Consider the following 14,548-nt stretch of genomic DNA (forward strand, 5'->3'; position numbering starts at 1 on the left):
ATGAAGTGGCCAAAGTCTTGAAGCCTCAGCTTCAGGACCTGTCCTTCCAGTGAGCACTCAGGGCTGATTTCCTTAAGAATGGATAGGTTTGATCTTCTTGCAGTCCATGGGACTCTCAAGAGTCTCCTCCAGCACCATAATTCAAAAGCATCAATTCTTCGGCGATCAGCCTTCTTTATGGTCCAGCTCTCACTTCCATACATCACTACAGTGGTACCTCGGTTTGTGACCACAATCTGTTCCGCTGAGGTGGTCGCTCGCCGAAGCGGTCGCTCCCTGAAGGCACGCTTCTGCGCGTGCGTGAAGCACCGATAGAGCGCTTCTGCGCATGCGCGAGCTGTGCAAATCGCGTCTGCGCATCCAACGCCATTGAACCCGGATGTAAACACTTCAAGCAAGCTTTGGACTTGCCCCAAGGGAGGAGATAGAAAGCTTCCATTTTCCATTTGGTCCTATCAGGAAACTGCAGTTTATTCCAAACTTTAAAGGTGATTGCTTTCAACAAACTTGGATCAAATGCATACTTCCAGATCCTGGTTTGTTAACTAAACCACAGCTGGAATAAACCAAGTTTCGGTGTAAGGACTGCAGTTTATCCAGAACAAAAATGGGGAGCTTTGAATGTTGTGTGTGTATGAGAAGGAGAAGGAAAAAAGGTACCGGAGCAGGGAATGCCTGAGCTCAGTGCTCATACTGGCTCATTCTTGTAAAGCTTGAGCTACGCTGCTGTGACATGCCCATTTCTTAGCAATAAGCTGCTGAAGGATTTTATTATTAAAATAAGCTCTAGGAGTTTTACATTACTAAGGTGGCCAGAACCAAATGACCCATTTATTAATTTATTTACGTATTTATGTAAACCAAGCTTATCTCTCTGGGACTGATTGAAGTATGCATGTTTTCTCCACCCCCCCACCCACCCCTCAGCAAAGTCTGGTTTGCAAGATAATGCAGGATCATGGGAAATGTATTTGGGCTTGTTATTTGAACTGCAATGAAGAAAGGGCACGAACCTTATGGGATAATAGTGTTCAAAATTCATGCGGGCTGCATTTTGGGTTTGTTGTTCTACGAATTAAGAAGCTTAATTGAAGGGGATATGAACGCTACGCAAAGACAACAGCAGTTGAATCCAAATCTGAAACTGCGGCAGAAGTGAATGGGAAAGAGGCTGAGGAACGCTGATCATTGTGACTGTCTGCTTCTCCCCTCCGTTTCTACTCAGATTTCTCACATCCCTTCGGGATACTCAAATTGGTGATGGAGGGACCTGGGCTTGCGGTGGTGTAGCCCCACTTCATGGTTTAGAAGCCACTGTTTACACTGGCGGAGGAAGAGGAGTGCGGGGGGAGCGTACCACCCCTGGCAGCCATCGCGGCTGCCCCCATGCCCCCGCAGGCGGCACGCCCCGTCCCCAGGATGTGCGCCAGCCCCGCCCCCGCCTGCTCTCGGCCCCCCCGGTGCCAGAGCATGAAGCTCCACCACTGACTATTGTTTCAGTGAGTTTTGCGCTGGCTAGCCTAATTAAGGTGCAAGAACAGACTTCTACAGGAATAACCTTTAAGGTTCCTGAGCAAAGATTCAAGCTGCCTCAGTACTTCCCAGTCGAAAAGCAATCGCGTGGAGTTGTAGCCAGCTAACTAATTCTGGGAAACTATGAAGCAGCTGCTCCTGCCAACCTAGCAGTTCGAAAGCATGTCAAAGTGCAAGTAGATAAATAGGTACTGCTCCGGCGGGAAGGTAAACGGTGTTTCCGTGCGCTGCTCTGGTTTTGCCAGAAGTGGCTTAGTCATGCTGGCCACATGACCTGGAAGCTGTATGCCGGCCATAGTCAAAGCTGTACGCCGGCCATAGTCAAAGCACATTGGGTTCGATGTTGGTTGGTGCACATAGTCAAAGCACATTGGGTTCGATGTTGGTGGGATTGCCAACATCCAATAAAGCAAGATGAGCGCCGCAGCCTCAGAGTCGGTCATGACTGGACCTAATGGTCAAGGGTCACTTTACCTTTATGAAGCAGCTGGTGCCACTACTAGGAAGGCGCCGTAGCCAGGGCGGCACGTTCCGTTTCGACCGCCTGAGGTTTAATTTCATTGTTTTATTGCTTATATATTTGCCACCCTTTGGGAAGAAGGGCAGGAAACAGATTTAATAAATAAAATAATAATTGCTTTAGCTGGAATGCCAAGAGATTAAAATACCTTTAAAAGCAAGATTTCCTTAATGAATAAGCCCATTTATGGTATCAGGATTTTCATTATAGGTCTGTATTTTTAAACTGTCAAGAAAAAGGCTGACTTGGTTTTATTTGCCAATTAATTTTGAATTTCTAACATTGAGTTCCTGGCACTTTGCCTTAGTCTACAAATGTTTGTGTACAAGCAGCCTCCTTGAAATCTGTGCTGCACCGTCTCTGTTTTTGGAGTTTTGGTTTGAATTGCCTGCTCCTTCAGTTTCAAGAATGAAGGACTACAGTGTGTTTTCTATGGGGCTGTCTTTGCTCAGGGTTTGGAGAATGAAGGGATACATAAGACCTGTTATCCACAAGTTGCCCTGTCTTCTAAGCTTAACTCACCATCTTGGTTCTTGCATAGAAAGAGAGCTCTTTTGTAGCCTTGCCTCAGCAAACCTTGCCCTTCTCTCTATGAACTCATCCATCCTTCAATATCTGCCTCAGTCTAGTTAAGTTCCAAAGTGAAAGGCATAAAGTAACTTGAGCAGGATTTGGCTATTATTGGAGACAATACAGGGAGATAACGTAATACTTTTCAGCTGGAATACTGTGTCCAATCCTGGGCACCACAATTTAAGAAGGATGTTGACAAGCTGGAACGAGTGCATAGGAGGGCAACCAAGATAATCAGGGGTCTGGAAACCAAGCCTTATGAGGAGTGGTTGAAGGAGCTGGATATGTTTGGCCTAGAATAGAAGAGACCGAGAGGAGATATGATAGCCATCTTCAAATATCTCTTGGGCTGCCACATGGAAGAGGGAACAAGCTTGTTTTCTCCTGCTCTGGAGGGTAGGACTTGAACCAATGGCTTCATGTTATAAGAAATAAGGTTCTGACTAAACACATGGAAAAACTTTCTGACAGTAAGAACTGTTCGACAATGGAACAGTCTCCCTCAGGAGGTTGTGGACTCTCCTTCCTTGGAGGTTTTTAAGCAGAGGTTGGATGGCCATCTGTCATGGAGATTCTTGCATTCCTCATGGTCTCTTCAAACTCCGTGATTCTTTGTATTGCTTGCATTTTTTTGAAAAGCCAAATTCTTAGTCCACTTCTAAGTATTACAGCAAAAATGTAAATGTGGAACAAATGTGTATGGTAGTCCACTTCTATCTTTATATGCAGTACATAAAGGTAAAGCTATCCCTGACCATTAGGTCCAGTTGCGGACGACTCTAGGGTTGCGGTGCTCATCTCGCTCAATAGGCCAAGGGAGCCGGTTTACAGCTTCCGGGTCATGTGGCCAGCATGACTAAGCTGCTTCTGGCGAACCAGAGCAGCGCATGGAAACACCGTTTACCTTCCCGCCAGAGCAGTACCTATTTATCTACTTGCACTTTGACGTGCTTTCAAACTGCTAGGTTGGCAGGAGCAGGGACCGAGCGACAGGAGATCACCCTGTCGCGGGGATTCAAATCGCTGACCTTCTGATCGGCAAGCCCTAGGCTCTGTGGTTTAGACCACAGTGCCACCCGCGTCCCATGCAGTGCATAGTTGCATATTAAAAATGAAAACTTTTTCGGGGGCTGCATAGGAAATTGGGTTACATGCATCTGTTTATTTCCCTCTCTGTTAACAGGTATTTCATGCTGGATTTTGAGACTGGAATCCTACAATATTTTGTGAACGAACAAAGTAAAAACCAGAAGCCACGAGGACTGTTATCCTTAGCTGGAGCAGTAGTTTCTCTCAGCGATGAAGCCCCTCACATGTTGGTGGTTTACTCTGCTAATGGAGAAATGTATAAACTCAGAGGTATGATTCTTTGTCACCGCTGCACAGTAAGTCTGCAGCTCACACTGGGTTTACATTCCGGGGATTTCGCCTAAAGCCAAAATCGCATATAGTCAAGCCAAAATTGCACATAGTCAAAGCACATTGGGTTCGATGTTGGTGGGATTGCCAACATCCTTTTCCCCCGGACATCCAACCCCTTTTTAATGAAAGAAAAAAACCCCTTTTGCCAATTGCGTAAAACTGAATGTGCACAAGTTAAATGTGTGTCAGTTGTGGGCTTATTGCAGTCTTTAAACTTGCCTTTCCTACAGCTGTTGCATTTCCCCAGCTACTCTTTGTTTAATAGTGACAAGCTTTTAATTGGTTTGGAGAAGGTAATGCTTTTGTGTTTGAAATTTTGAAATGACTACCTTAAGGCAGTAGACTCAGCCAGGCAATGTGGTTCACCTGAGAGCCAGTTTTAAAAAAGTGAAGCTTACTCGCTGAAATAAATAGTCTACTGATGGTTGCCTTGTTTCCCAAGACCAAACTGAGGAAGTCCTGAATATAGCTGGGATGGAAGAATCCACCCTCTTCTTCCTCCCCCTGCCCCCAGCATAGGAGAATGAGCATAAAATGAGCTGTGATGGATAGACCAAAGGCCCAGCTATAATCCAACATCCTGTTTTCCACAGCAAGGGTCAACAAGAAGACCCTGGGAAACCCACAGGCAGGACATAAGCTCTTTGCACGGTTATCCATACCCCTCTTCTTAGGAAAGAATTTCTAATTGATATTCAGTCATTGAATGTTTCAATGCTGAAATAAAACAAGATCTGAATTCCTTTAAGATTATCTTAATGGGAACTTGCCCATATTTCTCCTTCTGTAAAAAAGAGGTCCTAAGGTCAGTACAAGGTGATATGTGCCATTGTGCCAGTTGTACACGTGGCTGCTTTGAATGGTTCTCTGCAGAATAAGGCAAAACTGAAAGATGTAGGTTTTATTCTCCACTTGAAACAGAACGTCCCAAAAATCTCAAAAATGCAAAGTGCACATTTCCTTATCCAACTAACGTTTTAATAGCCACTGCACAATATCTGTTCTTTGAAAAGATTGTGCTGACTTATGTTGCCTTGATTCTGAACTGGAATGTTGGCATTCAGTAGACTAATCTTAGATTGCCTTATTTAAAGTGCAGTTCTAAGCACTTTTACTCAGAATGTAATCCCACAGTATTCGATTGAGCTTACTCCTTGGGAAAGTCTGCAAAGAATTGCAGGCCCATATTAGAATAAAGTATTTCAGGACTGGAAAAAGGGTACATCCCCCAAAAGTCTATTGATTTTAACGAAGGGATGATTGATGGTTGATAAGTAATAGTTTAAGTTGTGGTTCACGGGAAAGTAACAAACGTTAAAATATTGTGTCAGGTGCATGCTAAAATGCATCAAGTTAAAAATGAAGATAGAAAAGTCAGTTATCAATCTCAGTAACCAGGTTGTTTCTATAGGGAGAGTTTGAGATTAAAGAGACTGTACATAGCAGGAAAATTGGTTGGTTTTAAAATGAGAAGAAACTACATCTCCCCCCCCCCCCAACATGTGTTTTCTTTTTCCAGCCGGGGATGCAAAGGAGAGGCAGTACTGGGTGACTCAGCTCCGATCCTGTGCCAAGTATCACACGGAAAATAATTTGAAGGTAAATAATTATAGGGCAGGAAATTGCATTCTTGCATGTCATTTGTAGTAAGTGAAGGTCGTGCCTGGAAATATTAAACTATTAAAAAAAACCACCACACCAGTCGGTAGAGTCCTTCCATTATTCTCCCACTTTCATATTCTCTATAGTTGTCTCTATACAACCTGCTTGCCAGATTTTTAGACAACAGCAAAATGTTTAGGACTGCTTACTGTTAAAACAGAAACAAGGTGGTAGCCAGAAAGCAATTGGATGTGTGTGTGTGTGTGTGTGTGTGTGTGTGTGTGTGTGTGTGTGTGTGTGTTTATTTTGAAGGGAATGTGTGTGTTATTTTGAGGAATACTGCTTGGGAGGTACGTATTAATTGGAATCATGATAATTTTTATTTAGAACAGTCTGTTAAATGAATGGACAAGAAGGTTATGTTGCATCTAAAATTTGCAAAAGGATGAAAGACCCTCCCCCATGTTTTGTTTTGTTTTTGCTGCTTGTAGCTGCATTTTGATTAGGTTATGTTTCTCCAAACGCATCAGACGTTTGGGGAGATGCTAGTCCAACATAGGGAGTGGCTCAGGTGAAGATTGGTGAGGGAGAGTATAGGAGAATCATTTCCCTGGCTTCCCAGCTGAAGCAGGGGATCAATGCTAATGAGCAAGGGTTACATATGTGTATTACCCCTGTTCTGCAGATTGTATACAAACACTAAGTTAAAAAACTGAAGAAGACCAAACCGAAACAGTATGATTACCTTGGATCACTGTCTCGCATGTCGTTATAGTTTATAAAGATAAAAATAGATATATTTCGCCCGTTGGAATTGGTCGACGTGTTGTCTCTTTTTTTGGTATTTTGAAGCAGGGGGGTCAAGCTATGTGAGCAGGGCCGTCTTAAGCACATCCAGTGCCGTGGCGCAAAGGTCCCTCCGGCGCCCCCTCCCTTTCCCCAAGCTGCTCTCTCGCCCTGGCTCAGGGTCCCCAGAGCCACCAGCCCAGGCTTCCCCCTGCCCCTCAGCTGCCGTGCGGTGTCCCGCTGCCAGCCCAGGTCACACCGCCGACCCCTCTCTGCCCCAGCCAGGGCGTGGGCAGCTCCCCAGCTCCTGCCACCTCCCTGGCCCGGAGGCCGTGTAGCCCAGTGGCCGCCATCCACACTGGAGGAAACAAGCAGGAGCGGTGAATTCCAGGTCCCGCAGTGCGCCGCTTGTTCCCCGGCCAACTGACCGGTCCACCGCTGCCTCCGCCTGCTCTCTCTTGCTGCGCTCCCAGCGGCCCGAGGAGCAGGAGGTGTTCGCCACGCCGTCGCCTGAGCCCCATGAGTGGTAGTGGTGGGGCAGTGGGCCACAGATGTGGAGGAGGCCCCTCGGGAGCTGCTCCTGCCACCGCCGCTCCCGCAGGCGACAGCATCTTGGCGGGCAGCGACTGAGGGGAATCCCACCGGGCGAAGGAGAGGAGGAGGAGGCGGAGCCATAGGGCTCAGACATCGGCTGTGTGGCGGGCACAGCAGCGCCCCTGGTGGCTAGGCGCCCTGGCGCATTGCGCCACCCAGCCCAGGCTTAGAGACGGCCCTTTATGTGAGGAAGTTTACTGGTGAGTTGGCAATGGCTGGTAACTTTTCTGACTTTGCATAGTTGTCGCTGCTGTGGCTGGAGAGTGCGTGGCTGGGATTTCAGAAAGGTGGGAAAAGAGTTCCATAAGGAATGCTTACCATCACAATGACATGACTGTTTGCAAGGAAGGAAGAGGTGTGAGTTGACTGCGCTCCTCTAGGAAAGTGGCAAGGAAAAACACACAATAGGGAGTTAATGGAAAGCAATATTTGAAATGCAAGAGGGTTAACCCAAGAGAGAGAGGGAGAGATGAATAACTGAGGAGGGAGTTTACTGTTGATTTTCTGCGAGGATTGAAAAGAACTTGTTTCCTTTTCACTACATGTAAAATTATAGGAATTATGTAAACTACCTTGAGACACTGAGAGCTAAAATACCCCTGGTAGCACCTTGCCGTTGGTTGGGCAAGGCAGTGAGAGGTTTAGGATAGCGCTCTGGTAGCCTAGGGGCCAAGCCAAAAAATGTGTTGCATCCTGAGAGAAGGACTTTGTTCATCTAGTGACACTGTGATTTCACCTGTATGTTTGGAATCTCAAGCCATAGGTTCTGAAATAAAAGCAAGGGCCACAGATGGTTCAGTGTGATGTTTGAGTGAGCTCTTTATGACCGTAACCAACTGCCAATAGCTGTTTCCAAGGTCTTCTAATTGCAGGTGGCAGAAAAAGAAATGGCTTTTCTAAACCACACGAAATAACCACTGTAAAAATTATTGGGCTGTGAAGAAAATGCCCTAGTCTTTTAGACTAGGTAGCAATTTTGTCGAGTCTCATAGCCACGGCATTCATCGTCTTTATAGAAAATGTGCTATGTAAAGGGGTGCCAGGTCAGCAGTTATGTTTAATGTCTTATCTAACATACATAAAGACTATTATTAATAGAAGCTATGTCAGTACAAACCATTTATTCAAAAGCTGATACAGTCAGCCTGTCATTTTGACCATGAGTCAGAGTAATAACCTACTATAACTTTAATAATTCTGCTATCATGTCTGAGGCAACGTCCAAGAAATCCTTGCTTTACTCCTTGTAAATTTTTTTAAAAAAAACCCACAGTCTTCCCCTCCCTCTCTTTCTATATATTTTAAGTGAAACGCTTTGTATTCTGAACAACAGTGAGTGAATTCCACTAGATTTCCATCAGGTTTTGTAGCTTATCCCTTTCTCTTCCAGAAAATGTTCGGACACCAGGCTTTATTATTAAGGGTCTGTATAGACAGAGGAGAAATTTTACATGTCTTAAACTCATTGTTAATATTCGCTTACCTTTATTCCCCCGTGATTTAAAATGTAACTCATAGATGTGTGGCCTTCTTTATCTTGTATGACTCCAGCATCAATCTGCTACAGTCAATATGGCCAGTGATGAGGGCTGATGGACGTTGGAGTCCCACACCAGGAAGGCCATGAATCTCCCTCTCAGTTCTTCGTATTCTCATGTACAGTCGTACCTTGGGTTACGAACGCCGCAAACCCGGAAGTATTTTCGTTGTGCACGCGTTCTGTGCATGCGCAAAGTGCGAAAATTGTGCTTTGCGCATGTGCAAAATGGTGCTTCGGGTTACGGCCATTTCGGGTTACGAACTGCGTCCCGGAACGGATCGTGTTCGTAACCCGAGGTACCACTGTAAATGCTAAGACAATTAATATTATTTTCTCTTTGACCTCTTTCTTTCTTTCTTTCTTTCTTTCTTTCTTTCTTTCTTTCTTTCTTTCTTTCTTTCTTTCTTTCTTTCTTTCTTTCTTTCTTTCTTTCTTTCTTTCTTCCCACTGTTTTCTCATGGCTGTGTGTCTCTTTTGAAGTTAAGTCTTTTCCCCGGACTGAAATATACTACCTTTTTTTGACTTTGGGTTCTTGTCTTCTAATTCTTTTTTTAACTGTTTATGCAATCGTATCTTCTCATCAAGGTAGAGATGTTTGTTTTTATCTTCTCAGACAGTAGCTAGATATTGTCATTTTCAGTTGTCAAATATTGCTTGAATTTCATTATTTTCTTTGTGTCTTAAATATTGTCCCAGTGGGTTATTCTCATACTCTTTTTAGTTTGTCTTCTATATTTCCACAGTAAGCCTCTTGGGTCTATTTTGCTTCCTGCGTTTCACCTCCTCTTTGATTGCAGATATGATAGGTTCCCCCCCCCAATGCCTAATGATTTCTCTGAGCTGGTTGCCTTTTCCTCTTTCACATTCATTTTAAGACTCTGTTTCTTCATTCTCTAGCTCCTGCTGATCTTTCATTGAAATATATTTTCATTGAAAGCTATTTTATTCATTCTCAATATTCTCCGTCTCTGCATTTTTTCGAGTTCTTCGCTGCTTGTTAAACCACATATTTCTTCCCCTCATTGTATCTTTGCACCCTTTTCTCTAAATGGGCTTTTATGTGTGAAATTCTTTTTGCAGCTGGCTGAGTTTGATTCTTTGTAAAGAAACACCGAAATCCAGCTCCTGAAAAATAATTTATTTCTCTTTAGTCTTTCTCCCACAATTCTCCCCCAACCTTTCCCCTTCCCCTTTTGCTATTTTGTTGTTTTTGTCCAATTGGGCAGGACTTGTAATATTTAGTGTGTGTTTTTAGGTGCTTCATACATAATCACGCACATGGTCCAGAGGCTCAGTGTTCATTACAGAGTCTTTGTCTTTGGGATTGCTTCTCTCTAAGCCTGGTATAGGAGTGATATGCCAGAGAGCCCACCAGTTGGATTTGGAAAGATAGATGGGCCTGGTTTATAGTCGAGAGTTATCCCTGGATGGGTTTCACCTAATCCATCTGGCCCTTATGGTGAAACAAATATATTCCCATTCTGAGGTTCCCTTTGTTGGAGGAATTCAACCCACAATTGGCTCCTTGAAGTCTTGGTTATATAGGGATTATATATTTTTTATTTCTAGACTGCCTTCATCTGACAATTGTAGGGTGGCTGGCATACTGTTGGAAGTTGGGAAAAAGTTTGCTGACTCCTGATTTAGAAGGTCCTTTTGACAGCTGAAGGGGGGGGGAGCCCTGTTTGCTGTCACTGCTCCAGGGTTGCTTATAAAGGCAACTTGTATTGCATTCAGGCTCTGCGATTTAAGCACTGCTTGAACACTAATACTCTCTCCTCCAGCTTCAGTTGTGAGAGCTCCTCATGAACAAAAGATGTGTGCTGCCAAGTCTGTAGGAGAAAGCAAATGAGAGCATCAGTATTAATAGACAAATAGTTGCACATGGTATATTTTAGTGTAGCAGCTAACCTTTGGAGTTGTGCCATGACAAAGCACTGTGACGATAAAAATCATTTGCACCCACTGCAACTTGGATGCTGCTGATCGGTCTATGGATGCGCCCAGAGCCCTGTCTAGTCTACTGTTCATGGGTGAATTTCGCTTGTTGGAAGACTCAAGATGCAGGCAATGTACTTGGGCAAGTCCGACGCAATTATAATTTGTGTGCTCAACCTTCACCTATGAAGCTTGGTTGCATCAAGCAGAGAGGGTTTGACCTCCTCTGCCTAGGATAAGGTGAACATCTCCTTGTAAAGGGGTAGTTCTAGCTGCCTTGCTGTTTAACATTTACATGAAAACTCTGAGTGAGATCATTCACAGGTATAAGGTGAGGATCAGCAGTATGCAGGTGACACACAATTCTTCTTTTCTCACACGCCTCTCCATCTAATGAAGGGAAGGCAAGGGAAGTGCTGAATTGGTTCTTGGGTGTAGGCATGGTCAGGATTAGGGCCAATAAACTGAAGGTAGGCAAGGTGGAAGTTCTCTTTGGTGGGAAGTTCACCTGCTTAGGTGAGTGGTGTTCACCTTTCTCTGAATGGGTTTGCTGTCCCTTGAAGGATTGGGTTTCCAAACTGGGGCTGCTTCTTGATCCAGTTTCACCATTGAAGATACAGGTTGCTTCTGTGTTGTGGACTGGCTTTTTCCAGCTGTGTCAGCTGCAACCTAGCCATAGCCTAGCTTTGACTGTCCGTGCACAGGCAATCTCCAGATTATAATCTGCTGAACTTCTGTTGAACAGCAGTGTTTCCACTGTCTACAAACATCTCCTCTAGCCTGGTAAAAAGGAGGCTGAGAGGAGATATGATAGCCATTTTCAAATATGTAAACGGCTGTCACATGGAAGATGAAGCAAGCTTGTTTTCTCCTGCTCAGGAGGCTAGAACCCAAATCAGTGAAGTCAAGCTACAAGGAAGGAGATTCCAACTAAACTTTCTGACAGTAAGAGCTGTTCAACAGTGGAATGGATTCCCTTGGAGGATGGTGGACTCTCCTTCCTTGGAAGTTTTAAAGCAGAGGTTGGGTGGCCAGCTGTGATGTATGATTTAGCTGAGATTTCCTTGGGATCCCTTCTGACGCTACAGTTCTATGATCTCCTCACTATTTGAGATAGTTTCTTATGCTGTCATGTCATTTTAACTTCTTGATTATTCCAGAGTACTCCAACCTCACGAATGAAAAGCTCGTCTTTGTTGCCCCCTGGAACACCCAACTCCACATCTTCTTCGAGTTCTCAGAAAAGCCTGAATCAAAGTGGGCCACCAGTTGTCACCATCACACATCACAAATCACCTGCAGCAGCCCGAAGAGCCAAGAACCAAAGTCCTGGACAGCTCAATGAAGTCAGAGAGGTAGGGGACAAATGGAGCTTTCTTGTTGGTGCAAAGCATGACATAAGTGGGTTTTCCACTTCTAAAAATACATTCTTGTAAGTTTCTTGTGGTTTAATAAGTTCTTTTGGTTTAAGATAAATACTAATTTTACCTTTTATTGGTGCAACATTTGTGTGTGTGTGTGTGTGTGTGTTTGTGTGAATAAAGTAAATGGATGATTAGCCGGCTTGAAATAATGTACTTTAGTTCTGCTTGGGGAATTGGGTGGAATGAATCTTAGCAGGAAACCTGTACATTCTGTCTCATTCTCCTCTCCTCACAGAAGCAAGTCCTCTTCATTCTGTGATTACGGTAGCATGTTACCTATTTTGCAAGGAAAGTTTCCTGTACTTAGTTCAGATTTTGTTGTGAATTCAGAGTTTGAGGGGAGGCTTGTGTGTGTCTGGACCAGCTTAAAATCTTCCACCCAGTTCCATCAGAGGGATGTAAATGGACCTGTACAGCTAGAGACTCCTCTCTCCTAGTTGGCGCAAAAATGCCTTTCTTTTGTAAAAGCATCAAGAAAAGAGGACGAAGCAGGGTGTTCTCGTTTGGGTGCAGTTAGCTGCTCATACATACATACATACGTAGCATGGACTCGCCCTGTCTTCGCAGTGTAAAGAGTTCACTTCAGCCATGGGAAGCTGAAGTGATACCATCCAAATGTTTCGGATTGCAACTCATATCAGCCTCAGTCAATATGGCTAACGGTTGGGGATGGTGGAAGTTGGAAGTCCACCAGCATCTAGAAGGAACTGCATAGACTTCTCTTGACAAGCCACCTCTTAGTGCATGAAGTTCTAAGAGAAATGGCTCTACTCCTTAATAGTCTTGGTCCACAAGTGGGCCACCACCCATCTTTTCAAGCTGCTTCTTTGCTGCAAGTAGAAGCTGTGATATCCATGCAATCCTAACGGTGCAACTCGGCCAGGGCCTGTCTCTTGTGTGCAGTCTTTCCGGATAAAAACGGTTCCCAGGAATTCAGTTGCACAGGCAGGCAGTGATAGGGGTGAGGGTGGTGTCTCCTTGCTTGCAGCAGTGGGAAGATGAAAGGGCTGTGTTAGGGAGCAGGCTTCTCAGGGATTATTTATGAACCTGTGCATTTACAATTAAGATATTCTAGGAGGTCAAGCTTTGTGGGCAAAAAGAGCTTTCCTCAACCTGCTGCAATCGAACTTCTACTCTTTTCGTGGCTGAAAGCTGCCACTACCGTATCTGCTGATGGCTCTGCACTAGGGGTTTTAACAGCTTTGATCAAGACGGAGTACATAAGGAAAGTGGGAGCTTTAATAAAATCTGTCTTCTAAATGAGAGAGATGCTAGTGCCATAGCTTCAGATGAATAGAGATCTCTGAAAGCTTTAGTGCTTTTATTTGGCACAGTTGCGCTACGGAACCACTCTGTGTGTGCCCTGTTTTCTGTGACCGCTGTGATGGATTTTGTTCCATTCAGCACTGATGGATAATATGAGTAGTAAGTAACAGTGGTACTATGGAGATGTGTGGAGAGGGGAATTGTATGCCAGATCTGCTTCCTCCGAGAGATAAATCTAGCAGGGAAAAATAACTAGTAATACTTGCTAATAATTTCCTATTGTGCATGGTGGTTATTTGAATTTTATTACATGCAGTGGACATATGCGCCAGAATTGGTTTTACGCAGGGATAAAATTTCACTAAGCTTATGGCATAGTGTAACGAAATAACCCTAGGATGATATATTTGGTCACAGCCTGAATGTATAAGGGTTAATGCATCTCCTACCCTGAGTTACATCACATGCTTGTGGGGGCGGGGTTACGAACATTCTATGAGAAGAAAATGGCAGTTAGAGAGAGTTGACAGTTGGGAGAGAGGGGGAGATGAAGCAGGAGAGTGTGAGCTTGGGTGATGGTAGAATAGGTTTATAGAGTAGTGTTAGGTGAGGAATTGGTGAGGTTTGAAGTTATATGTTTAACAAGAACAGTTCCATTGAAACCACATGCTTGTACACATGAACCTTGAATGCAACCATTAAGTTCATAAGCCATTAAATGTTAAATTAAAGTTCCATCTGTACTATCGTCTGTGTGATCTTTCCAGCAGAGGTATCTATGGCTCATCTGGTGGGGATACTCATTAGAAGGACAAAACCCCTTTTCTAAGGCAGAAAGGATAGGTTGTTGTCCCTTGAGTGCACCAAGAGGAGGAGGAAGAGGGAGACTGGTTCGAGGGTGACACAAAGTTTCCTCAGGTGGGAGGAAAGCTTCAAGTGGGGGGAAAGCTCGAGTGAGGAGAACCCCTTACTGTTGTGTACATTAAGAATAGTCTCATATTTCCCCTCAGAGCTTAAAAGAAATCGTGCCACGTTTTGGGCTGGAAGAGCACTTTCATTTTACCTTAAAACTCCAAGCGTTGTGAGGGGGTTTATAAGGAGAATAACTGGGATAGAGGGAGGTGAACTTTACCTCAGGACATCCCCATTAAAGCCTTGCACAATCTGAGAAGTAGGTTGTACAATAAAGACGGAAAGTAGAGGACTTTCGTCACACATAGCTTTTTTAAGGGGTCTTGATGAAACAATGAAAATGCTACTGCCTTTTTTTATGCTGCATAGCCAATGTGGTATCATTCAGATGTTACGGACTACAGTTCCCATAATTCCTGACTGTTGGGGATGGTGTGT

At 44.3% G+C, this 14,548-nt stretch overlaps 1 protein-coding gene across 3 annotated transcripts in view; it reads left to right on the forward strand.

Annotated features, from left to right (window-relative positions):
- OSBPL10 (oxysterol binding protein like 10) overlaps window positions 1–14,548 on the forward strand; it is a 76,112-nt gene that overhangs the window by 17,325 nt on the left and 44,239 nt on the right. For all 3 annotated transcript variants that reach the window (XR_009558375.1, XM_035130078.2, XM_035130077.2), the window contains exons 2-4: window positions 3,810–3,985; window positions 5,568–5,647; window positions 11,669–11,863. Coding sequence is in view for 2 of the 3 variants with exons in the window: in XM_035130078.2 (XP_034985969.2) it covers window positions 3,810–3,985; window positions 5,568–5,647; window positions 11,669–11,863 (451 nt within the window). In the remaining variant the exon portion in view is untranslated. The remainder of the gene's footprint in view (window positions 1–3,809; window positions 3,986–5,567; window positions 5,648–11,668; window positions 11,864–14,548) is intronic.

The sequence above is a fragment of the Zootoca vivipara genome, chromosome 12 (genome assembly GCF_963506605.1).
Source record: "Zootoca vivipara chromosome 12, rZooViv1.1, whole genome shotgun sequence".
Lineage (NCBI taxonomy): Eukaryota > Metazoa > Chordata > Lepidosauria > Squamata > Lacertidae > Zootoca > Zootoca vivipara.